The sequence below is a fragment of the Buteo buteo genome, chromosome 9, assembly GCF_964188355.1.
Source record: "Buteo buteo chromosome 9, bButBut1.hap1.1, whole genome shotgun sequence".
Taxonomy (NCBI): domain Eukaryota; kingdom Metazoa; phylum Chordata; class Aves; order Accipitriformes; family Accipitridae; genus Buteo; species Buteo buteo.
The window spans coordinates 15,062,119-15,085,942 of record NC_134179.1 but is presented as its reverse complement, the minus strand read 5'-3'; the positions used below and the strand labels follow the sequence as shown (position 1 = coordinate 15,085,942).

The 23,824-nt window shown below is 42.9% G+C and overlaps 1 protein-coding gene and 1 long non-coding RNA gene across 2 annotated transcripts; one reads left to right on the top strand and one right to left on the bottom strand.

Moving 5' to 3' along the window:
- Positions 1-453: 453 nt before the first annotated feature.
- On the bottom strand, positions 454-20,772 carry ANKEF1 (ankyrin repeat and EF-hand domain containing 1). The gene is made up of 8 exons (XM_075035458.1): positions 20,478-20,772; positions 13,661-14,047; positions 12,989-13,188; positions 10,778-10,927; positions 9,933-10,056; positions 3,022-3,200; positions 1,682-1,825; positions 454-631 (listed from the first exon to the last, which is right to left on the bottom strand). The coding sequence occupies exons 2-8, from the start codon at positions 14,004-14,006 to the stop codon at positions 506-508; spliced, it is 1,269 nt and encodes a 422-aa protein (XP_074891559.1). The 5' UTR covers positions 14,007-14,047; positions 20,478-20,772; the 3' UTR covers positions 454-505.
- A 106-nt stretch (positions 20,773-20,878) lies between these two features.
- Positions 20,879-23,559, top strand: LOC142034361 (uncharacterized). Its single transcript, XR_012651613.1, has 4 exons — positions 20,879-21,725; positions 21,829-22,340; positions 22,806-22,880; positions 23,479-23,559. It is a non-coding gene; the product is annotated as an uncharacterized LOC142034361 (long non-coding RNA).
- Positions 23,560-23,824: the final 265 nt, after the last annotated feature.

The following is a 23,824-nucleotide window of genomic DNA, read 5'->3' as shown; positions in this document are numbered from 1 at the left end:
AGGAGAAAGGCTTGTGCACTCTTGCAAGTGAGTGGCAGAACTTGAAAGCAGTACACTAGACAGTAGTAGTCCTGGTTGTAAATTCCATACTTTCTGTTGTCTTAATTACTGAATGCTATCTTCATTTCTTTATATTTAACACCCTTTTAGTAGAAAGGGTAACATATCTTCCAGGAAGAAGTTTTTTGCTGGGGTGAAAATTAGCCTCATAAAGCCATACCTTTCCAAAGACAAAGGATGTATGTGTCACAACAGCGGCCAATCCATGAAGCACACTGAGCCAGCACCAAGACTTGGAAACCTTTTTCCAGACAAAGTCCGTAACAAAAGATTGTGTGTAAGCAACATAATCTACAGAGGAAAAACTTGCTACTTTTTTTTTTTTTTGTCACAACTGAGTTACATTTACTGAGCACTGTATGATTCCTTCCTTACAGAGAAGTAACCTTTTTGATCTTTGTCCCCTCAAAATACGTGCTGAAGTAGCTTCTTTCAGCTGGTGTTCTTATTCCGTAACTTTTCTATTAAAGGGGCTCATGAAGCTTTCTGAGTGGTCATCAAGAGTAAAGCGTTCACGGAGCAATTCTTGCTTTCTTATTAGCTCCTCTGTTGCAGCTTCAGGGGCCCAAATCTACAAAACAAAGGTATTTGTAGTTAATTTGGACATGACTTCCACAACTGAAGCGTTAAGAAGATACTGTTAGCCAAACAGAGCCATGTTCTAGCACTCCTTTCCATCCTGAGACACAGACAAAAACCAGTGCAGCCTCCCAGTGGAAGATACCACAATGATTTATGTACATATAAGCAGAGCATTCTCTTATTGTCACTACCAATCTATAACATGCCATGGGCTCAGATTAGGGATAATGTGGGAAAGAAGATCCAAAGCTAATTGTTTAGAATGACTGACTCTGGCCCAAGATCCTCAGAGTGGAAAATAGTGATTAGCTGTAGAGTCGCTGGCAATGTAGCCTTATTCCCCTGAGACCACGGCAGAAACTAGCACAAATCAGGGTTAGGGAAATGGTAAAGAAACTCCAAATAAAACTTCCCTGTCGGCAATGGTTTTCTTTTCCTTTTTAAGAAGAAAGAAAAATATTTAAAAAAATACTTCTCTATGATAATCTTTTTCTGTTTCTCAGTTATTTGTGAATGAGTATTAACAAGTCCCTGATACAAAAATTGTATTTCCAGTATTCTAACTCTAGAAAGTAGATATTTAGTGTACTGTGATCCATTTAGTTCAGTAATTGTCACTGGCATAAGTAATCATGTGATAACTAACTGAGAAGGCAAGTTAGAAGTTGGTGCTGGTCCCATGCACAAGGACTCCTATTCTTTAAGTGTGAGAATGTAAAAATCCATACCATCAACATAGTTGCATTTGTATTTTGCTGCAGGTCCACTTTAATCCTATTTTAAAACCTGATGAGAACTTGATTTCCATGACAATGTGTTTTATATAAATATATGTGTATATACTATATATAATACATATACACATATATATGAGCTCTTTACTGTTGTTTTGTGGCAATCTCTCTAGCCTGTGTCACATCATCTATAAGCTAGTTGAATTGTGAAGTCATTTCATCAGATTGTTCTGGTTTTTGATCTACAGCAAGATCTAGCTTCAAATGAACGTGACACTGAGCTCATGTTTTGCTACTGTACGTACTTTTCTGGGTTTAAATGCGATGTCATCTTTCTTGGTAGCACCACTGGTTATCAAAGAGTTCAGATAAGTAACACTGTCCTTAAGAGAATGTGTTGTCTTTTCAAGAATGGATTTTTCTACAGCTGGCAGAGATACCTGTGAAGTCTGAAAGAGAAAATGTTATCAGTTATACAAATATATCACATTTGGAAGCAAGGCACACATCCTGCACTTTCTGATACTTCTTTTCCTATCTATTTACTGTCAGCGTGTTTTTCTTTTTCTGTTCAGAATCTGTTTTTATTAAAGCTGGTTGTTTGCAGGGGTTTTTTAATAACCAAAAATCGTGAGGGGAAACCTTTTAAAAGGTAGAGGATGACTCTCCTTGGACGCTAAAACATTAACTGCTCTTTAAGACTCACAAGACAATCGCCTAGTACCACAGGTGATTCCATCCTGTGCCAGGAAATGAATAAATAAGCACCTAAGGTTGTCGTCATCCTGCCTATGAAAGTCCTATACTATCCCTGACATACAAAACATTTTTGAAAGGGGGAAACTGACCAGTGGCTACTGGACATATTTACTATGCTGTCTGGAGCAGGGCTGCTGAAGGACACTTCCAGCAATGCAGCTACAACTGCATTTTCTCTCCTAAGAGCATCTCAGGTCTGACTAAGAAGTACTGCTGGTAAATCAGGAAGATCTTATCCCCAATAAGACAAGGAGGATGTGGTCACGAAGGCTGATGTCAGCTTGGGAACTAGGGCAATGGTGAGGTACTCGAGGCTCCTGGGGGTGCAGGAAAGGCATTCAGAAGTACAACAGCCAAACATCAGTGTGGGATTTGAGAATCAGGACTTGGCCAACAGTAGAAGAGGAAGGATGTGAGACAACCTGGGAAATGAGAAGTCAGCAAGCCTGATATCACCTCAGTGAGTTGGATTAGCAGAATAAAAAGACCTTTCTACTAATTCGGAGGGCCTTGGTCTTATCCTGTGAAGAAACAGCTGCTCCCTTTAAGAAATTACAGTTATCAGTTTTTCAGTATCTATCACAACAGAGCTAGATGATCATAAACTTCAGGAGAAGGGGGAGAAGAGGAAGATATATTTTTCTGTGGCCTGTCAAGGATATAGGACATAATTCTTAAGTGGGACTGGGGAAGACATGAAGTTCATATAATTAACAAGCTAAAATTTCAACCAATGAACAAGTACTAGTACTGGCTTCTGAAAAGACTCACTTTAACAAAACTGCCTGATTTATAGCTGTAAAGAGACATGGATGGCAAATAAATGAAAGAACCATGCACTCTACTAACTATTTGCAAGTCAATCTTTTGTTACCATCTCTCATACCTCTTTTTTCATGGCTTGTACCTCTACAGGCATCAGTGTAGAAGGTGACTTTGGCTTCACAACTTTTTCTTTCTCTGCTTTTTTTTCTGGTGATTTTGGCAAATTTTCCAGTTTATTTTGGAGCAGATCAATTATTCTAGAATCTGCAAATACTTTAGCAATATCAAGAGCATTCCTTCCTGTAATTAAAAAAACAAATACCTTTATAAGCCATGAAAATGGCAATTGTTATTGCAACTGGACAATGACACTACAGTCAACTGAATTTAATTAGGCCTTTCTTTTATTAACCATTCAGTGTGCCAGCAGTGTGCCTGACATTGGTGTGACAACTGGCAGTCATCAGCACTGCTTGCAGAAACAAGCCTTGACACCAAATATTGCAGGAATTCTTGGAGTGGTTGCTTTGCTCTTAATGTCCTGACATTTGCAGCTTAATATACTGGTCATGCAGGTTGTAATTTTGATCTTTGAGAGCTGCAAGCATTTAGCACTATGAGATGGCCAGCATAGTACGAGGTTAGGAATGTAGGGCAAGTTATTGTAGGTATCTACCTCTTCCAGTGCCCGCTCTGTGGCTGGCAAGGAATCAAGGGAAAGCCCTGTGGTTTAAATAGTGCTGAACATCTTCAGTGCCTAAGAAAGGAAAAACTCCCCTGGATCTTACAAGATGAGACCCTGTGGCTGTAAAGTAGTTGCAAGACTAAACTGCTGTGTGAATTGGAACTTCATGTGGCAACAGAAATGGAGAATACACATCCCTTCTACAAGCAGGGTTTCACCTGTAAGGCATTTTGGGAAGGAAGGTCTTGTTACACAGCAATATTGCTTCCTATGTTACAGCAAGGGCTTAAAATGTGATAAATGTCAACTATTTAAATTACTCTGAATATAGAGGAAATAATACTGAATGAGGGATCTGCTGCAAGGAAGTAACACTGCAATATCAGTTCAGATTTGTTTTTCTGTTAAATCAATTTTTTTTTTTCTTAGGGAGTAATATTTATGTGCTAAGCAGCAAGAAATTTTTTTTTAACCAGCGCTGCTTGCGCATAAAAATAAGGGATTTAAATGGTAGCAGAATACACACTGGCCACAACTAAAATCTAATTTTCCATTAAATAACATTCATAACTAGCTAGAATTTTTTTCATTAAAGACACTTATAATTCTGTATTTATCCTGTGAGGGGCAATAGCCTCCTTAATCATGTAATTAATCATGTTACTGTATTTTCTAGATGCATAAATCCCAGGAAAGCTGAGTCCTTAGAATAGTGACTCCATACTGTAGAAAACTAATTGAACCTAACTCTTACCTTCATCCCAATCCTGACAGCAATCATAAATTCAGAACACTTCTCAAAGTGTTCCAAGAGCTTAGGTTTTTTAATAAAACATGTATACTCATAAGGAAACAGGCCTCGCCTTTTGGGGAGACATTGATATTTACCATTGCTGTTTGTTGTTTGGATGTCAGCACCCGCACTGATTAAAAAACATACTATATCCAATCTGCAGATCTCAATGGCTCTCATTAGTGGGGTTGCATTGCCTATTGCAGGTGCATCCACTGCCGCTCCAGCCTTCACTATCAGTTCAGCAACATCTATGTGTCCGTTATAGCAAGCGTGGTGGAGAGGAGTCCACATGAAATTGTCTGTTGCATTTACATCAGCCCTACAAAAGAGTTAAGAGGAGCCGTGGCAGATGAAGCTAGCAGCTAGATATGGTAACATCCACAGCTCCAAGTACAATCAACATTAACTGCCTGCTGCAATGGCATAGTCAATGTAAATAAATATTTTCATATTGCTACTGCTACTCTGAAACCATTTTAGTATCTGACATTCCATGACAAGCTATATATTAATTGTAAGGGTGTGCCTGGGTGGTGATCATATCCCCCTCTAAGCCAACACAGTGTTTTCTGCATGGAGGTTTTCACAGGTACAGAGAAAAATAGGCATCCAAACAGGTAAGTCCTGTAAAATGCTGCCAGTGTGTGTGCTCCAGCTTCACTGAGAACAGCAAGAAGCAGATTAAGGAATTGAAAAAAGAATGCTTCTGGGCCAAGAACAGGTGCTCTAAAACCCATGGCAAAATTGCCTACTGTCCAATATACAAATGAGTTAGAGAAGGTCTACCTCATAAAATCTGAGCATTTAAAACTTCTTCAGCCACTGTGCCACTGGACTAGATCTGTTTCTGCTCCCAGGTTAAAACTGGCATGTTCTGGAGGATGCAAGGGCTAGTTTGGGGGAGAGATTTGCAGTACACTGCCTTCGGATGAAGCTGAGGGGAAAAGCATTATCAGCCCTTCAGCAACTGGCTGCCTTGGGAGCTTTTGGGCTGGGGTGATGCAAAAGCAAGGCTTGGGGAACAAGAGCCACTAGAGCCCCTTGATGGTGTTAAAAGGGAAGAAATATGGTTCCCTCATATCTTTGAAGAAAGCACAGACCATGCCCAGATCTGCCATCTCCCACATGTGCCATGCGTGGGTTCAGAAGGGGTCAAAACCTCATGAGGGGATTCCCTAGTATTCAAGCAGAGTTAATTACTTTGCAGTGTATTTAAGACAGCCTAGATGTCACTGTCCCATTTACTCTAGGGACAAAGAGCTGGTGTCTTCCCAAAAGACATGGAGGGAGGGAGAAGGAAAAAAGATTATGAAGGAAGCTGCTTCCAGGGATAGCTTTTTTGCTCTTCAGATCAGATGGTTAATATTTAACTCGATCAAAAGAACAGATTTATCTGTTTTTCTTTTCCTGTTTAAATTTTTAATCTTTTCAGCATTCTGCCTTTGGTGAGATGTTAACACAGTAAATTCCCCCAACCTACCAGTTTTAACTTTGTTACCGTTCAGTTGCTTAGCCACTATGGTTTATTCGTATGCAGTTTTAATTTCCTTTATATTTCTCATTAAAATAAGTGGGTCCAGTTATTCCGCTTTCACTCTCAACCCAGCCTCCATGCCTGTACTGATAGTCTGTCTGCCCCGAATCCTTTTTGCTAACTTCATTCTATTGGAAACAAACTGATCTAAAGGAACAGGGACAACACAGCACTGACTTAAAAATTCTTCAGCATTTTCTCCTGATCAAGCACTGAATTTGACTTTAGCCCAAATTTACTTTACTTCTGAGACTTTCTGGAACAAGATAGAAAGTAGATACCACCAATTTATGTTTAAACCCCAGCATTTTCTATAGCTCCGGATAAATGTTTTGTTTTCTATTCGATATGGATTTGTGATACCATACTGAAAAGGTTATATTGTAAAAAGTATTTGAACTCCCATGCCAAACTGAAAGTGTCTGAAAGTCCATGCTGTTGAAAGATGCAAAGCTAAACACTGTACTGATAACTTTCCTCTCCATTTTCTGATTTCTGTCAATTCAAAAATCTCAAAATTGGTACTATTTTTTTTAAACTAAGTTATTCCATTTCTAGGTCTAACTGTTAAATATGATGAGATGTGATTCCAGTGCTGTCTAGTGAGGCTTGGCGAAAGCGGTAGAGATTAATTTGCTAACTCTTGCATCCTTCCTTATCTTTGGAAGACTTGAATGTACACATTTACACAGCTTTCCATATGCTCTAGGAATGTCCATGTAATTACCAGGGTGTGTAAAGATTCGTGTGCTGTTAAGTCTTTGCAGGAACGGGAGCAACGACTACAGCCACTTATCCTGAGAAATGAATGTTAAAATGAATTCTAACTATAGATAGAGAACAAAGCTAATGTGAATATATTTGAAAAATGTTCATTTAAGCATTTATGTGAATGGCTGTAGGACTACAGCAGTCTGACAATAAAAAAGAAGAGATTATGCTATTACACAAGTATGACTTAATCTTTCTTAAATTGCTTTCATTTTTAAGCTACCATTGAGATTTTCCACAAGTGTGTCTGTAGGCTACAAAATTGCTGAAGCACTTCTAAAGTGAGGAACAGACTAAATAGCAGCACACGCTTCTGGTGTAAATCCTGCTGCCTCAGCCTGCTGAGGCTGCAGAGAAAAATTATTAGAATGCTTATCCCCTTAAAACATTTGCATGCAAAGGCCCTGGCATGTGGAACAGGGAAGTCCAGGATTGTCTTGATGATTTCAGGCAAGTCACTTGAGCCTGATTTCCCCAAAATAATTTATTCAATTTTGAGAGTTCAGTTTTGAGGAGGCACTATTTGAGACGTGGGTATGAACTAACTGCAGTTCCAACAGACTGGATGTGTAGGTACTCTGCATCTGACCAAGATGTCGGCAGCCCAGAAACCAAAAATTTCAGACGTGGAGAACCTCTTGGGTGTTTCTATTTCTCTGTTACTAAAATGTGAAAAATAATAAATTACCCTCTGTAACTCAGGATCTTATGGAACTAAATTTAATACTAAATGTCTGTTGCATCCAAATGTTTACTGGAAATTTATGCTTTTCAAAGCCCTTCTAAAACAGCAATTTAAAAACAAATCTCTGAAATGATCTTACCCCTTTTCCAGAAGATACTGCACAACATCTATGTTCCCACTTGCACATGCAGCCATCAAAGGTGTTTTGTAATACTTATCTTTTATGTCTACTGGCACACCCTCCTCAAATGCTTTCTGTAGAGACAGAATGTCTCCTGCTCTGACAAGGTAGTTAATATTCATGTACATTTTCCTTGGCTCATCTATATACCAGGCATGGTCGTCATGCACAGGATGAGCAGATGGGTGGTCTCGGTTAAAATGGTAGCTCTCAGCAATGTTCTGAATAGCCTCAATCATGTACACAGGGAAGCCATCCTCCCTACGCGGACATGCGCTCTTTGGGATAACACAGATCGGCACGGGGATGGCGATGCCTCTTTTGCCTCTTCGTTTCTTTCCTTTCTTCCCCTTCTTCCCTTTTGGTCCAAAGGACGTTATAAGACAGCTTTTTTGCAGGTATTTAGAGCCTTTAAAAAATTCTTCAGTGTTGATTCCCTCAGGGTGAGATCCTTCGTGCATTTCAGCAATAGTTTGTATTTGTTCAATGTCCACAAAGGCACACTGCTTCTGAATAACTGATATAAAATCATCTTTAGCCACTGTCCCATCTCCTTGGTCAATGGCCTGAAACTCCTTGCGGAGGGCAGCCTGGTGCTCTAAGGACCAGTCGTACAGCCTCAGTGCCCAGCGGGGGTTGTCCTCCTTAGCCCCAGGCTTGGACTGTTTTATAAAGGCATTTTCAATTTTACGCAATTCTGCTGCTGCTGCTTTAAAACCGCCTTCCTTGGCAATGGCTTTTGGGGTCTTTGTTAACAAGTTTGTCCATGTAGGATCACAGCCTAAAAATATGGACACAATTTCACTGATAATGCAGTGAAATTCCTAAGTATGTAATAGAAGAGACTTGTAATATACATGTAACTAATCGCCACAGGTCTACAATTCTATACTGTCTTAACTAGAAATAGTGATACTAGATGGAATCGCATCATTGATCCCAGACTGGAAGGTTAGTCACGTGTCCATATTTGTTTCCCAAAGGGAGATTCATTGGGCAACCCATGCTTTACTTATCTGTCCACTCATGAATATGTATAGAAAGGCAGAAGTTCAGTAGAAACTTTACGTTTTTACTTGAAGTGATGAGCAAGGTTAAGAAGAAACAAACTAAGATTAAAATATCCCTCAATGTTCTATACCCCAACCTTGCAGTTTGGTGATGGATCACTAGTTAAATGTTTGAATCACAAGAACAGAACATAGGATTTTGCATGGTCCTCCTGAATCAAAGCTTGAAGTGTTATGATCATCTGACTAAGTTAGAAAATGATCACAGCTGCTTTGGAGTATGTTTCAATACCCATGGGCATGAAGTTTTCCCCATGACTATATAGAGATCTTTTTTTAAAATTATCAGCAAACCAAAAATTAACTTTCAATTGGAAGTTTCAATACTATACATCTAAAAACAGCTAAAACCAGAACCACTTAGTACAGTCCAATTCTAAGTTATACAAACTTATGATGTTTCTGCTGCTTGCTTTGAGAAATGTTTTATCTCAGCCACATGAGTAGAAATAAGTCATAATGCCCTATGTTAGGCACTTATTAATAAGAATTACATTTGCCACATGATACCCAAGAGTCAAATCCTTCATAGGGAAGAGTAGCTGGAAAGCTGCCCAGCAGAAAAAGACCTGGGGGTGCTGGTTGACAGCCAGCTGAATATGTGCCAGCAGTGTGCCCAGGTAGCCAAGAAGGCCAACAGCATCCTGGCCTGTATCAGAAACAGTGTGGCCAGCAGGAGCAGGGAGGTGATTGTTCCCCTGTACTTGGCACTGGTGAGGCCGCACCTCAAGTACTGTGTTCAGTTTTGGGCCCCTCACTACAGGAAAGACATTGAGGTGCTGGAGCGTGTCCAGAGAAGGGCAACCAAGTTGGTGAGGGGCCTGGAGCACAAGTCTTATGAGGAGTGGCTGGGGGAACTGGGGTTGTTTAGTCTGGAGAAAAGGAGGCTGAGGGGAGACCTTATCACTCTCTACAACTCCCTTAAAGGGGGTTGTAGTGAGGTGAGTACTGGTCTCTTCTGTCAGGTGACTGGTGATAGGATGAGAGGAAATGGCCTCAAGTTGCAGCAAGGGTGGTTTAGATTGGATATTAGGAAAAATTTCTTTACTGAAAGGGTTGTCAGGCATTGGAACAGGCTGCCCACGGAAGCGGTTGAGTCACCATCCCTGGAGGTATTCAAAAAGCACGTTAGACAAGGCACTTTCGGGACATGGTTTAGTGGGCGTGGTTGACGGTTGGACTCAGTGATCTTAAAGGTCTTTTCCAACCTAAACGATTCTATGATTCTATAGATGCCCAGATGAAATTTTTCCTTTAGCACCGAAATAGAATACACATGATAGTTGCAAAGTAACTTATTTTTAATGTACCTCTTTGTCCTATAAACTTGCAGCAGTTTGTAAATCCTCCCTCTGCAGCATAATGAAGTGGCGTGTTACCATTCATAGCAATCAGGCCCAAGTCTCCATTGTAAGCTGAAATAATCCTCAGAATCTAGAAAAAACAAGGTACCACCAAAAATCTTGTCTGTTTCTTAAGGAGGGGAAGCGTGAGAATGATTTACAAAGAATTGTAATATCATATATTCCCAGTTTATACAGTGAACTTCTCTCCCATGCCCAGCTGATCAATGTGTACGTAACGTTCAAGTTTTCTACAGTACTGTGCTTACTTAACTCAGGAAATAGAAACTTTGTTCAGTTGTAGACATCAAGGACAATCTTCACTCCTGCCAGCCTCCTGCAGGCCACCGTCTTAAAGTAACTGACATTGCATGCACAATCAAAACTGCATCATTTTATATACTTTGAAGATGATATGGGGAATAAGGAAGAAAGTGCCTATCTGCAGCTGTTTGCATCTGCCCTTTTTATAAGGGTAATGTTTCATCCATGTTACACAGCAGTGACATGCTACTTGTTGAGAGAAACAAGCTCTCCATTGGAGCTGTTCACACCAGCCAGCCACACTACCACACACACTCAGAGGTACCTTGGCAAAAAAGGCTCTGCAAGTATGAGAGACATTCTATCACTACTGGATTCCATTTGATACTTAAAAAGAAGCTCTTCTTGACTGCTGATTATTATGCTTTGATCAGCTGAGATACTGGACTCAAAATAAAAATACAGCAACAACAACAAACCCTAATAACAACAAAAAATAACACAGGCTTGGCTTTGCAACAATGCTTCAGCACCACAAATGATGATACCTCAAAAAAGCCACCTTTGGCTGCAAAATGTGCAGCGCTGTGTCTTTCAAGGTCAAATAGGTTAACATTGACTCCTCTCTCAAGTAGACCACGCACCAGCTCGAGAACACCTTCTCTTGCTGCTTCCATTAAGGCTGTGCGACCCGTAGCCTGCAATGTAGCAAGAGAGCAATTCAGAATGTTTTGTATGGTAATTCAGGTTGGAACAATATGATGTGATTTTTGCAAGGTGGCGTAAAACTGAAGGTCTCCTTTTTAGGTATTATCAAAAAAAGGAGACAAGTCTAATAGTTTCAAAGACACTTGTAGGTAAACTTTAAGAATCTAGTTGTAATGCTGCTAAAATGTGTTGTCAAATCCCAGCAACTCAAGTACATTAGTAACTTGAATCCCCTGAATAGTCCCCATGAAAATCAATTCCTTAGTTACGGAATTCCTTATTCTGTGTGCATGCTCTCATGCATGTTTACAAAATTTAACACAATACCACCTCTACCGTGAAAGAGCATAAAGAGCTATGGCTGGAGAAGTGCTACGTAGAAGGCAGAGCAACTGGGGAATTTCACTACTGTTCTGAGAGGAAAAGTTCATATTCTAATACATTAGTGCTCCCTCTTTTTCTACATAATAGTGTATGTTTGTGATTAGCATTACCTATTTTCTCTATAATGGCTGACTTTGGTAGATCTGGTGACCTTCCCAAGAACAGAGCACATCTTGGATCAGGGATCACCTGCTATTAACATGTTGGCCCACAGCAACACTTAGAATATCTGACTTGCCACTCTACACAGGGGTAAAGAGACCAGTGAGCTGTGGATCTATTCCACTGAACCATACATTCTTCCCTGGTATCTGTCTTTCTCTGGGTCTAGCAAACCATTCCCATTATGTGACCAGGTATGTGCCCATCATATTGCAAAAAAAATTTCAGGTTTCTAATACTGCAGGTACACTGAGTGCATGAAGCAGACATGTGCCTGAGAAGATGAGATAAGGATTTCCAAGCATTGTTTTTGCTATAACTACAAACCAGGAAGGATACTGCAAAACTAGGACCAAAGCAAGAGCCATGGGTAGCTTTAAGGGAAAGCTTGAGCTCCTTGACTTGATCAACAGCACAGAGCTTCAGTCCTTCAGGTCTTTGTTAAATTGAGGAAGTAAACAAATAAATTACTAAGGCATACGAAAGAGAGAAAAGAGTTTCTTATGCCTTGTTCCTGCCTTGGTTCTCCATCAGGTTTTTCATGCTGGACCCACCTTTCAGTGAATATTATTTCAACTCTGAAAACCTTAGGGCACATCCAGGCAAAGTACAAATCAGCATTGGTCCACTGAAGTACAGTGAACTACAAATCCTAAGAGATGGCCCAGTTACATTTTGGTTTTGTAAAATACTTTCACTCTAATCTACAAAAATCTAAATCAGGATACGTGGTTCAAGCAGAAGACTTAAATCCCTGCTCCTGCAAAAAAGGGTGGTACAGAAAAGGGAATAGGCATGGCCACAGAGTTAAGCACTTGCCACTGCTTTATTATTTTAATGTGAGGATTTAAGGTCATTGTCCTGGTTTCAGCTGGGATAGAGTTAACAGTCTTCCTAGTAGCTGGTACAGTGCTGTGTTTTGAGTTCAGTATGAGAAGAATGTTGATAACACTGATGTTTTCAGTTGTTGCTCAGTAGTGTTTAGTCTAAAGTCAAGGATTTTTCAGCTTCTCAAGCCCAGCCAGCAAGAAAGCTGGAGGGGCACAAGAAGTTGGCACAGGATACAGCCAAGGCAGCTGACCCAAACTGGCCAACAGTGTATTCCATACCATGGGATGTCATGTCTAGTTTAGGAACTGGGGAGTGGGGGGCAGGGAATTGCTGCTTGGGGAATAGCTGGGTGTTGATCGGTGGGTGGGGAGCAATTGTACTGTGCATCATTTGTACATTCCAATCCTTTTATTATTGCTGTTGTCATTTAATTAGTGTTATCATTAGTAGTTTCTTCTTTTCTGTTCTATTAAACTGTTCTTATCTCAACCCACGAGTTTTACTTCTTTTCCCGATTTTCTCCCCCATCCCACTGGGTGGGTGGGGGAGTGAGTGAGCGGCTGCGTGGTGCTTAGCTGCTGGCTGGGGTTAAATCACGACAGACATATACTCTAGTCGTCTGTAACTATTCTAAACTCCTGTATAAATGTTTTTAGTTACAGAAATATTCATACTGGGTTTCTTGCATTGGGATTTGCTCCTCTTTCCAAGAAATTCAGACATATTTCTTTAATATCATGAGCTTGCTCACAGGCTTGTAGAAATACAGGCTTCCCATCAGTAGTACAGTTGTTAACATCTGCACCATAATCCAAGGCAATTTGTGTGCAGTGGTGGTGCCGCCTTGTAGGTAAAATGCAGTAAAACAAAACACCTGCAAAGAAAACCAGCAGGGAATATGGTGTAATACTAAATTATTAGAAAGGTTACTTTGGCTGTAATCTTCACAGCTGAATGGACAAACTCCTTCAATAGAGACCCATTAACTTCTCTTAGGCTATATCTATACACACGCAAAAAAGACTTCTAGTTTAGGGCATTTGAACTTGGGGAGTAAACCAGAATTTAATATGTGACAGGTCATGGGAGGAACACGATTCTCAATCACAAGTTATCTTTCAGCTATGTACTGGAGAGACCTATGATTTAAAGCCCCAGACTGTTCAGGGAGAATTATTTTCATTTTCATCAAAGCTCTTATGGCCAATAGCTTCTGTTGAGCTGTAAGGATTACCCTCAACCATGGTTCCTCTCTACAGATTGGACACAACATATGTAGCAAGTGTGTAACACAGCAAGGGGTCGTTTTATGGTATTTCTGGTCTGATAAGGTTCCTTTTACTTACCTTTCCCTTCATTATCCACAGCAGTCATGTCTGCTTTAGCTTTTGCTAATAAATCCAAAACCATTTCATGGCCTAGCTCAGCTGCCTTCATTGCTGGAGTATGTCCCATTTTGTCCTGGACATCTGGATGAGCTCCCTGTTCCAGCAAGAAGCTGCACATGTCAGTGTCATTTTTAATGCAGGCCAAATGAAGGGCACTATATCCTTCCATAGGCTCTGTGAAATTAATGAGATTTGGGAATCCATTCTGGACCAGCTTTTCTATTTGCTTCTTGTCTTTCTGGTGAATGCACTGAAGAAGTTTGTAGATCTGTAAGTTTAGAAGTCTGTTATCTACTGGTAACATCCTGGAATAATAAAAAATGGCTTCTTACAAGGAAGTAATTTCTGTATAGGGAGAGAAGAAAGCATGTAAACTCAGAGATGAGATTATAATTACATGCCAATAAGAACAGGAATCTAACTATGTACAGGGCATGAAAATATCCACTTTAACTTGACGGAGCATAAGCTTTGAATGAATTTATCTCGTTTAGTATATACAGCATATATAGAGACTATATAAACATATGTAGCACCGTGAAAAATTGTTTCTAGTCTTCAAGCTGTTCTGAAGAAGTCTCATTCAAGATGAAAATAGTTAAGAAACTGTAAGGTAACTGCTTTCCATTCAAGGAACTGTTATAATCTACAATTACTTGGAAGCATAAGGGGGAGGCTGATCATCTGTCATTTTTGTACTTCAAAGGGAAAAAAAACCACAAGTCACGGTGTCCTCTGCACTTGCTGAAACATAAAATTGATACTAGCATTACCTCATCAGTACCTGAGCACATTCTTTTTTTTTGGTAGCTGATGCATGAACTTCCTGCTGGAAGAGTAAATTGCATTTCTCTGCAGCAAAACCCTTGGGGAAAAAATGGTGCAGACAGTGGGGCACTGGCATGGAAAAAGGTTCCCCCAGGTGCTGCAACACATGCTTCCTGAGAAAAATGCAGTGCCCTGTGAGAGACTGAAAGAGTTAATGTCTCAAACATTGTGGTGGGGCAAGTTCTGCTTAAAGACAAACCCTGCACACCAAGGAACCAAGATGAAAAGCCCATCAGCTCAGACATCAGCAACAGGAGGGGGAGGGTGTGCTGGAGGGTGCACAGCTCCCTGTTCCGATAAGCTGTTCTGATGGCCATGTCTGCAGGGAAGAAGTTACTCCACAAACGACCCCCAAGCCCAAAGGGTCACAAACTGCTCATTAACCTGACGAGTTCAGGTGCCTGCCTGAAGGAGGGGCAAGGATGATAAAAGTACACCAACTGAAGCCCCGGGCGTGCAAGCCCACCGGGACTGGCCACCTCGGCTGACCGAACCAACGGTGGACCCAGGACCGGTGAAATCTTTCTCTCTTCCTTTTCCTCTCTCTTTCTTCCTTTCTCTTTCCTTTTCCACAATCCCTACACCTCATCTGTTTCAAGATATAAACTGTTGACCAAGTCTGAGACTAAGAGTAGATCCAGCCACCCATAGAGCCTTCTCTGAGGAGGAGTCTGGAAAGCAAGGGGGTCTGCTCTGAACCTCATGACTCAATGGGAGGGATCTCCTTATTCCCTGAATTGATGTATATGGTTACACAGTTTACAGAAGTAGTCCTATGCCAATTCCTGTTGTGAGAAACCCTGCCACCTACTACCACACCTCCCTAGTTCAGTTTGCTTCTGTCACGAATAAAATCTTTAACTGATCATTTGGTGTCCTTTCACCTTAATTTAGCCTGAGGGAATTTCGAATTAAACACGACTCCCTGGTCTGTCCAGTCTGGGTCGTGACATGCAGAAAACCAGCTTTGCATTTGCCTCAATTCTGATTTTTTTTTTTAGGCTTTCTAGCCTCTTTTAGCTAGTCTCAGCACTTGTGGCTGGAGGGCCAAGCAAGCATCAGACATTATAAGGACCATTTCTGAAGCTCACTTAAGTGGATGGGAAGCTTCCTATCAGCTTCAGCCAGCCTTGGGTCAGCCTGTACTCCAAAAACAACAGTGTGCTTAGAGGATATGCAATAAAAAAATGTGGAGGAACAGCATCCCGTTAGGGAATATTTGGGCTTTCTGGTTGGTTTTTTATTAACAATATAGCCTGTAAATGGCACCACTCAGCAATCTGCCTGGCTACTGCTGGGTGCTTTGTGGATGTCCAAGAAAATATGAGTTTTAAGAGAGATGCAGAAACATGCACGATTCCAACAGACTTTTTGAGGCAACACATCCCATTCTGGAAAGGAAGCCTGAAAGAAAACTGCAGGAAAAGTAGAAAAAAAATGAATGAAGGCTAATCACGTTTGGAATAGATAAAGAGCGGTAACTTTTGTACAACAGGTACAACATGCCAGGTGTGATTTCTGTAACTACTGTCTTTCATTCCTTTTGGAATTCTGTGGCCAGCCTATTTTTGAAACAACAGACACAGGGGTCAAGTTTACTGTTGACAGATTTCTAAGAACTGTCCATCCCTCTTGTGTTTTCCCCAATAAACAAGCTCCTTAGGACTCTCCCTGTGCATCTGGCCATGCTGCCTGAAGATACCTGCAGCCCTGAGACGGGTGCTATGTGCAAAACAACCCCGTTACACCATCTGACACATCTGACTGCCGCTGATTGCTCCTCTCCTGTAACAGTTAAAATAGCAGAGGTGTTTCAGGAGAGGAGTAAGGAAAAGGTAGGGAAGGGCCATACAATGCTCGGAGCCACTTAAAAGCTGCCCTTTCTAGTCTATGGAGCATTGCAAGAATGTTGTAAAATTATCATGTTTTGGTAGAAAAACTGTTGTTTTAACAGTTTTGACCAGCTCTACACCATCTTTTATTTCACTGGCATTATTATTAGAAGCTGCTCACTTGCAGAATTGTTTAAGTGGGCACTAAAATGCAAAGACTTTCTCTTTGCAATGAAAAGTGGTCAGAATAGGTCAGCTGCTCCCAGAGTTTGGGGGCTTTCTCCATTTAAATATGACATTGCTTAAATGCTAAATTCTTTTCTGTTTAGGTCTTGCACAACCCTCATTCTGATCATACACAAAGTATATTCTTACATTGCATGACAAAATCATTAAGTAGCAGTAACTTAAATCTGTCGCCTGTGGCATGTTTATTCTCATCCCTACCACATTGTGCTTCTTGTGGCATATTGTCCTGTGAAAGGGAATAAATGCACAGATTTTTTTTCTAGCGACAAGGTTTACAACTATAGTGGCACTCTAGTCCTAAAGTTTAAAATTGAGAAATAAGGCTACTTCTGGGTAATGCTCTGGTAAAAGCAAAAACTAGAGACCCCTATGGAGTCTAGCTTTTAGAGCCTGAAATGTTAGGAAGTAATTTCGGAGTAAATCCTCAATACAGGAAGTTTTTCCTGGCTTCTGAGCACAGGGAAAGAAGTGGTGTAAACTCTGCAGGGGCTGTGGTGAGGAGCAGCAAGAAGGTACAACAGGGAAGGCTCTTACAGTACTTATACCACTGGAATTCAGCAAAAGAAATGTTTTTAAAGATACTTAGATGGAGCTGACAAGCTTAAATGTTCTCTCATAGTCTTGTTCTGTTTCCCACCACTCTGCAGTAGTAAGGAACTTGGGTTTACTTCCAAAAACTGCACCCTTTCTTCCCACTGTTATTCATTATTTGCACCTGGATTTTGCACAGCATTTTTTCAGGAACTCATTTAGGATCAAAAGTTGCCTTTTCTTCCCTTCTTTCTCCCCTCCTGAACCTGCAAACACTGAAGAAATTACATTCTCCATGGAAATAGGTTAGTAATGCTACAGAACATGAGCAGCATTGCAGTTGGTAGAAATCTGTTAGTAACATCGATGAAGGCACAAATGGATATCATATTCAATGCATATGGATTTGGATTTATTTTATGGATTATCCTTGAGATTCAGAACAGTGAGAGTGCTATCTCTTGCACAAACATTACACTCAGTCTCTGAAGTACAATCATGCAGAATAAGCATGTCCCAGAATGCTGTGTTTTCCAGCGGGTAAGATGACACACTTGCAAAGCACGCCTGAATCTAAAGAGCATCTTTACACACCCAAGCAACTACTAGTTGTAAGTAACACCTGCCATCACTGATGTTCTTGTTCCTGCCAGCGTCCACAGCAGTGACACAGCAAAGGGGCAGGAGCGCAAGTGGCACAGGCTGTCGCAGGAACAGCAGCAGCTTTGAGAGGCAACAGGAGAATCAGCAGCACTGGTGGAAAAGGCGGATGCGCACTGCATGTGTTAGACACCACAGAATAGGGTTGAAAAACAACAAACCACATAATATTCTTGCAATGTCCCTGTATATATGTCCAATGATCATTTTAACTACACAGTTAGGTGTTACTTACTCCCTACAACCTTTGCATCATGCAGGACATGAGATTGACAGCATATCTTACACTTACTGCACACTTTCCTTTTTGCTCACAAGGTACATTAGAATTTTAGCCCCAATTTAGCCTGATCAGTTTTTCCTGGTGCTTTTGAGATGCTTATCATGATATTCTTTTAATACTTCACACACTGTAACAAAATTATTTCCGTAAACATAAGTGAAATTATTTTCATCACAATGGTGAAGTATGCTGTTATCTCAATTCAACCACCAGTGAGATCCTACCAAGTTTAAAGCCTTTGCTTCAAAGCATTAAGAACCAACAATTTACATGAAAACAACCATAACATTTTAACTGTGGCAGTTAATATTTCTTTGCAGAATTTCTTGAAAGTGACTGGATCAAGTTTTATTAGAAGTTTCTAAAGTAACAGAATCAAAGTAAGACAGGTGGGATAGAAAACTCTACCCAGAGTCAGGTATAGTTACAAGCAAGTGGAACTGGCTTCTATAATGAAAATATAACTACAGCATCCTGCAAATTTTCATTAAGTAACTATCACAACCTGTAACAGATCTTTTAAAGGAAAATGAGGTATTGTTAACATGGCTTTGAGACAGTCATGCTCTGGGGAGGACTTCATGAAGCTATAATCATAAATCCCAAGCTTGTAACATCTTCTTAGGAACAATTATGTCTGTTGACAAACATCAACAGAATCGCAACCTTCATTCTGCCAGCCTGTATCATTATTTTGGTTGAGAGCACAAACTCATTTCAAATTCAGATTAATCCTTTTCCCAGTACACCTAGTATTAAGAAAATAATTTTAATCAGATTCTTGTTTTCTCAGAAAGCTTTCCAAGCTGTGATTGAAGTACATTGGATAGAGGGGGAAGGTCTGGTGGCCAGCGGTCTCACTCCCTGACTCTCTGTCAAAGCCTGGTGCCTGATTGCTGCTGGAAGCACTTGTGACTCCTTTTTTAAAGTTTTCAACATTTTTCAGTTTCAACATTTCAAGTTGAAAACATCCTTTTATCACTATTCACAAACCAGTAAACAAAATTTTCATGTATATTATCTTTAGTGAGAGAAAATAGCTTAGCACTTCCTAAATCTAATCCATTTGCACACTGGCCATCGAGATAAGCATGAGCCCTATAGGCCGGTATAAAAGAAACCAATATAGTAACAGTGCTACACTGTATTTACAGCTTTATACAAATAATTGCACTGGCTTTTTGTCTGTGACTAATGTTTAATAGCAATGATGCAGCAAAATCCTCTTAAAACTGAATTCCAGTATAATGAATAGCCTATAATGCTGGGTTGTCTCTTTCAGTCCTTCTTGATGCTAACTCTCAAGAAATGCTTTGCCTTGGGCTGAGGCATAGCTTAATGCTGAGAGATGGTCACTTCCCTGGCGCTTCCTGTCTGAATTGAGCAGGTTTCAATCTCGTGTTGAGATCTCGGCCTAGATACAGCCCTCCAGGAAACTGGGCCCAGTTCTGAGTGCTGTAAAGACAGTCCCAAGGTTATGGCTGGATTAGTTCAAAAGATGTGCGTTCTTGCAACTTTCAATCACTTTAGCATTCATCCAAACTGGAATGTAATAGAGCCCAAGCGGCCAGCAGCAGGCAGCCCTCGGGGCCAGCCAACACCTGGGGGGACAGAGGCTGAAAGGAGGTGGCTCCTCAGCTAGGAGGAGAGCTCAGGCTCCCTGCAAGCCTCTGGACTGCTGGGGAGTTGGTGATAAGGTGCTGCTGCACCCAGGAGCAAGGAACAGGGTGAGCAAAAACTCCCACAGAGCCTGAAGTGCTCAGGGCCCTGGGGAAGCCAGGTACGGGATAAATCTGGTGTTAGTTGACTTTTTCTGGGGTTGCAACAGAGGAATGGGTGGCCTGTAGAGGAGACTGGCTTTAACGGGAGAGAAACTTCTGGAAAGGGAATACGTTGAAGGGCTGGCATTGACCCACACCATACTCATGTGGTGAGGACTTGCTTGTCTGACCATGCAGAAAGACAAACCGAGGTAACTTCCAGTCTGCCCTCCTCTGAGAGAGGTGCCAGGCTTAAGGGGGTTGGGGGGGTGCTGATGTCTAGAGCGGAGTGTTTCTTTTAGAAATCTGAAGCACAGCAGCCCTGTGGTGCCGCTCCCGCCGTGCCCCTCCCGCCCTCCCCCGCCGCCCTCAGGTGGGCCCGCATCACACGCAGCGCCCTACACTTGCGTTCCTTGCCCAGGCGTGCTGCGAGGCTGGATTCACCCTTCACAACCCGCCGGCTCTGCCCCAACCCCTCAGCAGCAGCTGGGGAGGCGGCGCCCCGTCCCGCCCCGCCTCACCCGCCCCGGCGGCGGCGGCCTGCGGCTGCCCAGCGACCGCACCCGGACCCGGACCCGGACCCGGACCCGGACCCGGACGCGGACCCGGACGCGGACCCGTCAGGCACTCACCTGCAGAACCACGGGCCCCGAAAGCCCGGCGGGCGGCCGGATTCCCCCCCGCTCCTCTTCTCTGCCCTCCCCTCCCGCCTCAGCGCCGGCTCGCGCCGCGCCCGCCGTTGCCGCCCGCCGCCTCCGTGGCAACGGGGCGCCGCCGCGCGCCTGTCCCGGCAACGGCGTCGCGCGGCGGGCGGTTGGGCGGGGGGAGAGGGGAGAGGCGTGAGGCGGCGGCTCCCCTCAGGGGCCGGGGAGCGGCGGGGTGCTGGGTACGGACGAGCGCCTTGCCGCCCGCTGCATGGCGGGGGGAGACGGGGCACGCAGCCAGGCCGCTGTTTTGCGGGCGGAGGTTGATGATGAGCGTCGGCGGGGAGGGAGAGAGCGGCCGCCGGGCTCAGTATCGCGATCCCTGGAGCGTGTGCGGGAGCCTGGCCCGTGCCGAGGGTCGCCGGCCTGTGTCGGCAACGCTGGGTGCGCCGACTTCCCGGTGTTGTCGCTTGCCTTCGTGGGGGAAAAAGCATTCGGTGTCCTTATGCGGTGTCACGGGGAGGGAGTCGGGTGTCACGGCCTTTGACTTTTTCTTACTGTTGAGTTACTTTCTTGCCAAACCTCTTTTCCCTCCCACGGAAAGCAGTGCAGTATAGTTGTTTCACCTCTGAATTTTACTAGAATCACTGGCCACAAAAATGGAATTACAAGGTCGGTGTATAAACCAACTTCATAGCCATCCCCAGAGGGTTCGTGTAGCGCTAAAATATAAATAAGGCATGTTAGACTTAAGTTGAAACATAATTGCTCGTAGGCCTAACTGGAAGAAGAAACCTATTTATTAACAGAAAAGAAAAAAAAAATTAGTGCCAACAAATAGGGGAAAACACTTAAAACTGTTTAAGTGAGTTGAAGCATGTAATTCTAGAAGGCAAACAGCACTAACACTGGGAATTCCCAAGCTCTCTGTGCTTCTTTTCTGTCCATTTCCTTTAGTGTCTGTATTGGGTTTGCATGGTAAGGTTTTGGTAGCAGGGTGGGCTACAGGGGTGGCTTCTGTGAGAAGCTGCTAGAAGCTTCCTCTATGTCCCACAGAGCCAATGCCAGCCGGCTCCAAGACAGGCCCACCACTGGCCAAGGACGAGCCCATCAGTGACAGTGGTAGCACCTCTGGGATAACAGATTTAAGAAGGGGGAGAAAAAAAAACCCCTGTGCAACTGCAGCCAGAGAGAAGAATGAGAACATGTGAGAGGAACAACTCTGCAGACACCAAGGTCAGTGAAGAAGGAGGGGGAGGAGATGCTCCAGGCGCTGGAGCAGAGATTCCCCCTGCAGCCTGTGGTGAAGACCATGGTGAGGCAGTCTGTCCCACTGCAGCCCAGGGAGGTCCACAGTGGAGCAGATCTCCACCTGCAGCCCATGGAAGACCCCACGCCGGGGCAGGCAGATGCCTGAAGGAGGCTGTGACCCTGTGGGAAGCCTGTGCTGGAGCAGGCTCCCAGCAGGACCTGTGGTCCCGTGGAGAGAGGAGCCCACGCTGGAGCAGGTTTGCTGGCAGGACTTGTGACCCTGCAGGGGACCCACACTGGAGCAGTCTGTTGCTGAAGGACTGCACGCGATGGAAGGGACCCATGCTGGAGCAATGCAAAAACTGCAGCCTGTGGGAAGGACCCACGTTGGAAAAGCTCGTGGAAGACTGTCTCCCATGGGAGGGACCCCACGCTGGAGCAGGGAAAGAGTGTGAGGAGTCCTCCCTCTGAGAAGGAAGGAGCAGCAGAAACAATGTGTGATGAACTGACTGCAACCCCCATTCCCTGTCCCCCTGTGCTACTGGGGGGGAGGAGATAGAGAAAATCAGGAGTGAAGTTGAGCCCAGGAAGAAGAGAGAGGTGGGGGGAAGGTGTTTTAAGATTTAGTTTTTTATTTCTCATTACCCTACTCTGATTTGATTGGTAATTAATTAAACTAATTTCCCCAAGTCGGGTCTGTTTTGCTTGTGAGGGTAATTGGTGAGTGATCTCTCCCTGTCCTTATCTTGGCCCGTGAACCTTTCATTATATTTTCTCTCCCCTGTCCAGTTGAGGAGGGGAGCAATAGAGCGGCTTTGGTGGGCACCTGGCATCCAGCCAGGGTCAACCTACCACAGTGTCTAATTTCAGCCTCTGAGTGCTGCAGACCAACTGGCCATTGGTGCTCCTGTTGGGCTCAGTAATCATGTATGGGATGATGGCCGGCTGCTACAGGGAGATTGTCTTGTACCTAGCCAAGACTGGCTGTTGCTATTTGCAAAACACCTCTAGCATTAGGAAGTTTAAGGGTAAAGTCGTTTTTTGACAGGAAATATCTTTTGCCAGGGAAGTGGTGATGCGCAGCTGGATGCATGTCCAACAGCATGGAAAGGCGAGCACTGCAAGGCATGGGACTGTGTGGTGAGTCACAGCAACAGATAACATCATTTTAGCATAAAACATTTCATTATTTTCCCTGCAAGGACTGTCATTTGTATAGTAGCTATTTCGTGCTAGCGCTTTGTAGTGTGAGTTGGCTGGATTATTAGTCTTGCGCTGTTCTGCTTTGGTTGATTGCTTTCCTCTTTGGAAAATATCTTGTGCATGCTCTTCTTTTCCTCCTTGGTCACACTAAATAGATGCTGCAGACATGGCACAGCAGATGTTTCCCTGCTTGTTTTGTGTAATATTTAAGATTTTTTGCTATTGCCACATACAAGGAGACGCATGTGTCCTGGCCTAAGGCCCAGGTGAATTCTCCTTTTTTCACTTTGTAGCATAGCACACATTAAATGCACATTAGAAAAGCTAGCACATGTATCTTGAAATTTACTGAATATGAAAATTACTGAAGACCCTTTCTGAAACATCTGCATGGCTTGACTCTGGAAATTGTGGAAACTCTGGAACCAGACCATAACACGTGTGGGTACTTGGTATTTCACCCCAAGTGTGGATGCGTGCGCATGTGTGTTTGGGGAGGATATTTAGATTTTTATGCTTGACTTATTTTCTCAAGGTGATCATCTTTCTGTGAGCTTTTTGAGAGTGATAATGAGGACTCATGATTCGAGAAGCAAAACATCCTTTTTCAACAGTTGAACATCATACTGGGTGTTTCAAAGTACTGTGGCTTCAACAGCAGAGCATCTCTGCCTTGCTGGCTGCTGCTCTGGTATTAGGGTGCTGCAGCAACTCCAAAATAAATAGGATCAAGATCCTATTAGAGAAACTTACAGTATTCCCTGTCTTTAGAGATAAATAAAACTCACCAGAGAAAATCATTACAAGGTCTGAAGCCTCAAGCTGTTGGGCTCTTTCTGGCTGACAGCTCAGTTTTGGGGGAGTGCCAGGCTAATGCAGGA

Bases quoted from the DNA above. Each gene is read 5' to 3' on its own strand.
- ANKEF1 (XM_075035458.1), bottom strand. From the start codon at position 14,006: ATGTTACCAGTAGATAACAGACTTCTAAACTTACAGATCTACAAACTT. The intron at 10,928-12,988 runs GTATGAATATTT...GCTACATTGCAG, and splicing joins ATCCCAATGCAAGAAACCCA to GCTACGGGTCGCACAGCCTT. The intron at 3,201-9,932 runs GTACATTAAAAA...TTTTAATTACAG, and splicing joins CAAGTTTATAGGACAAAGAG to GAAGGAATGCTCTTGATATT.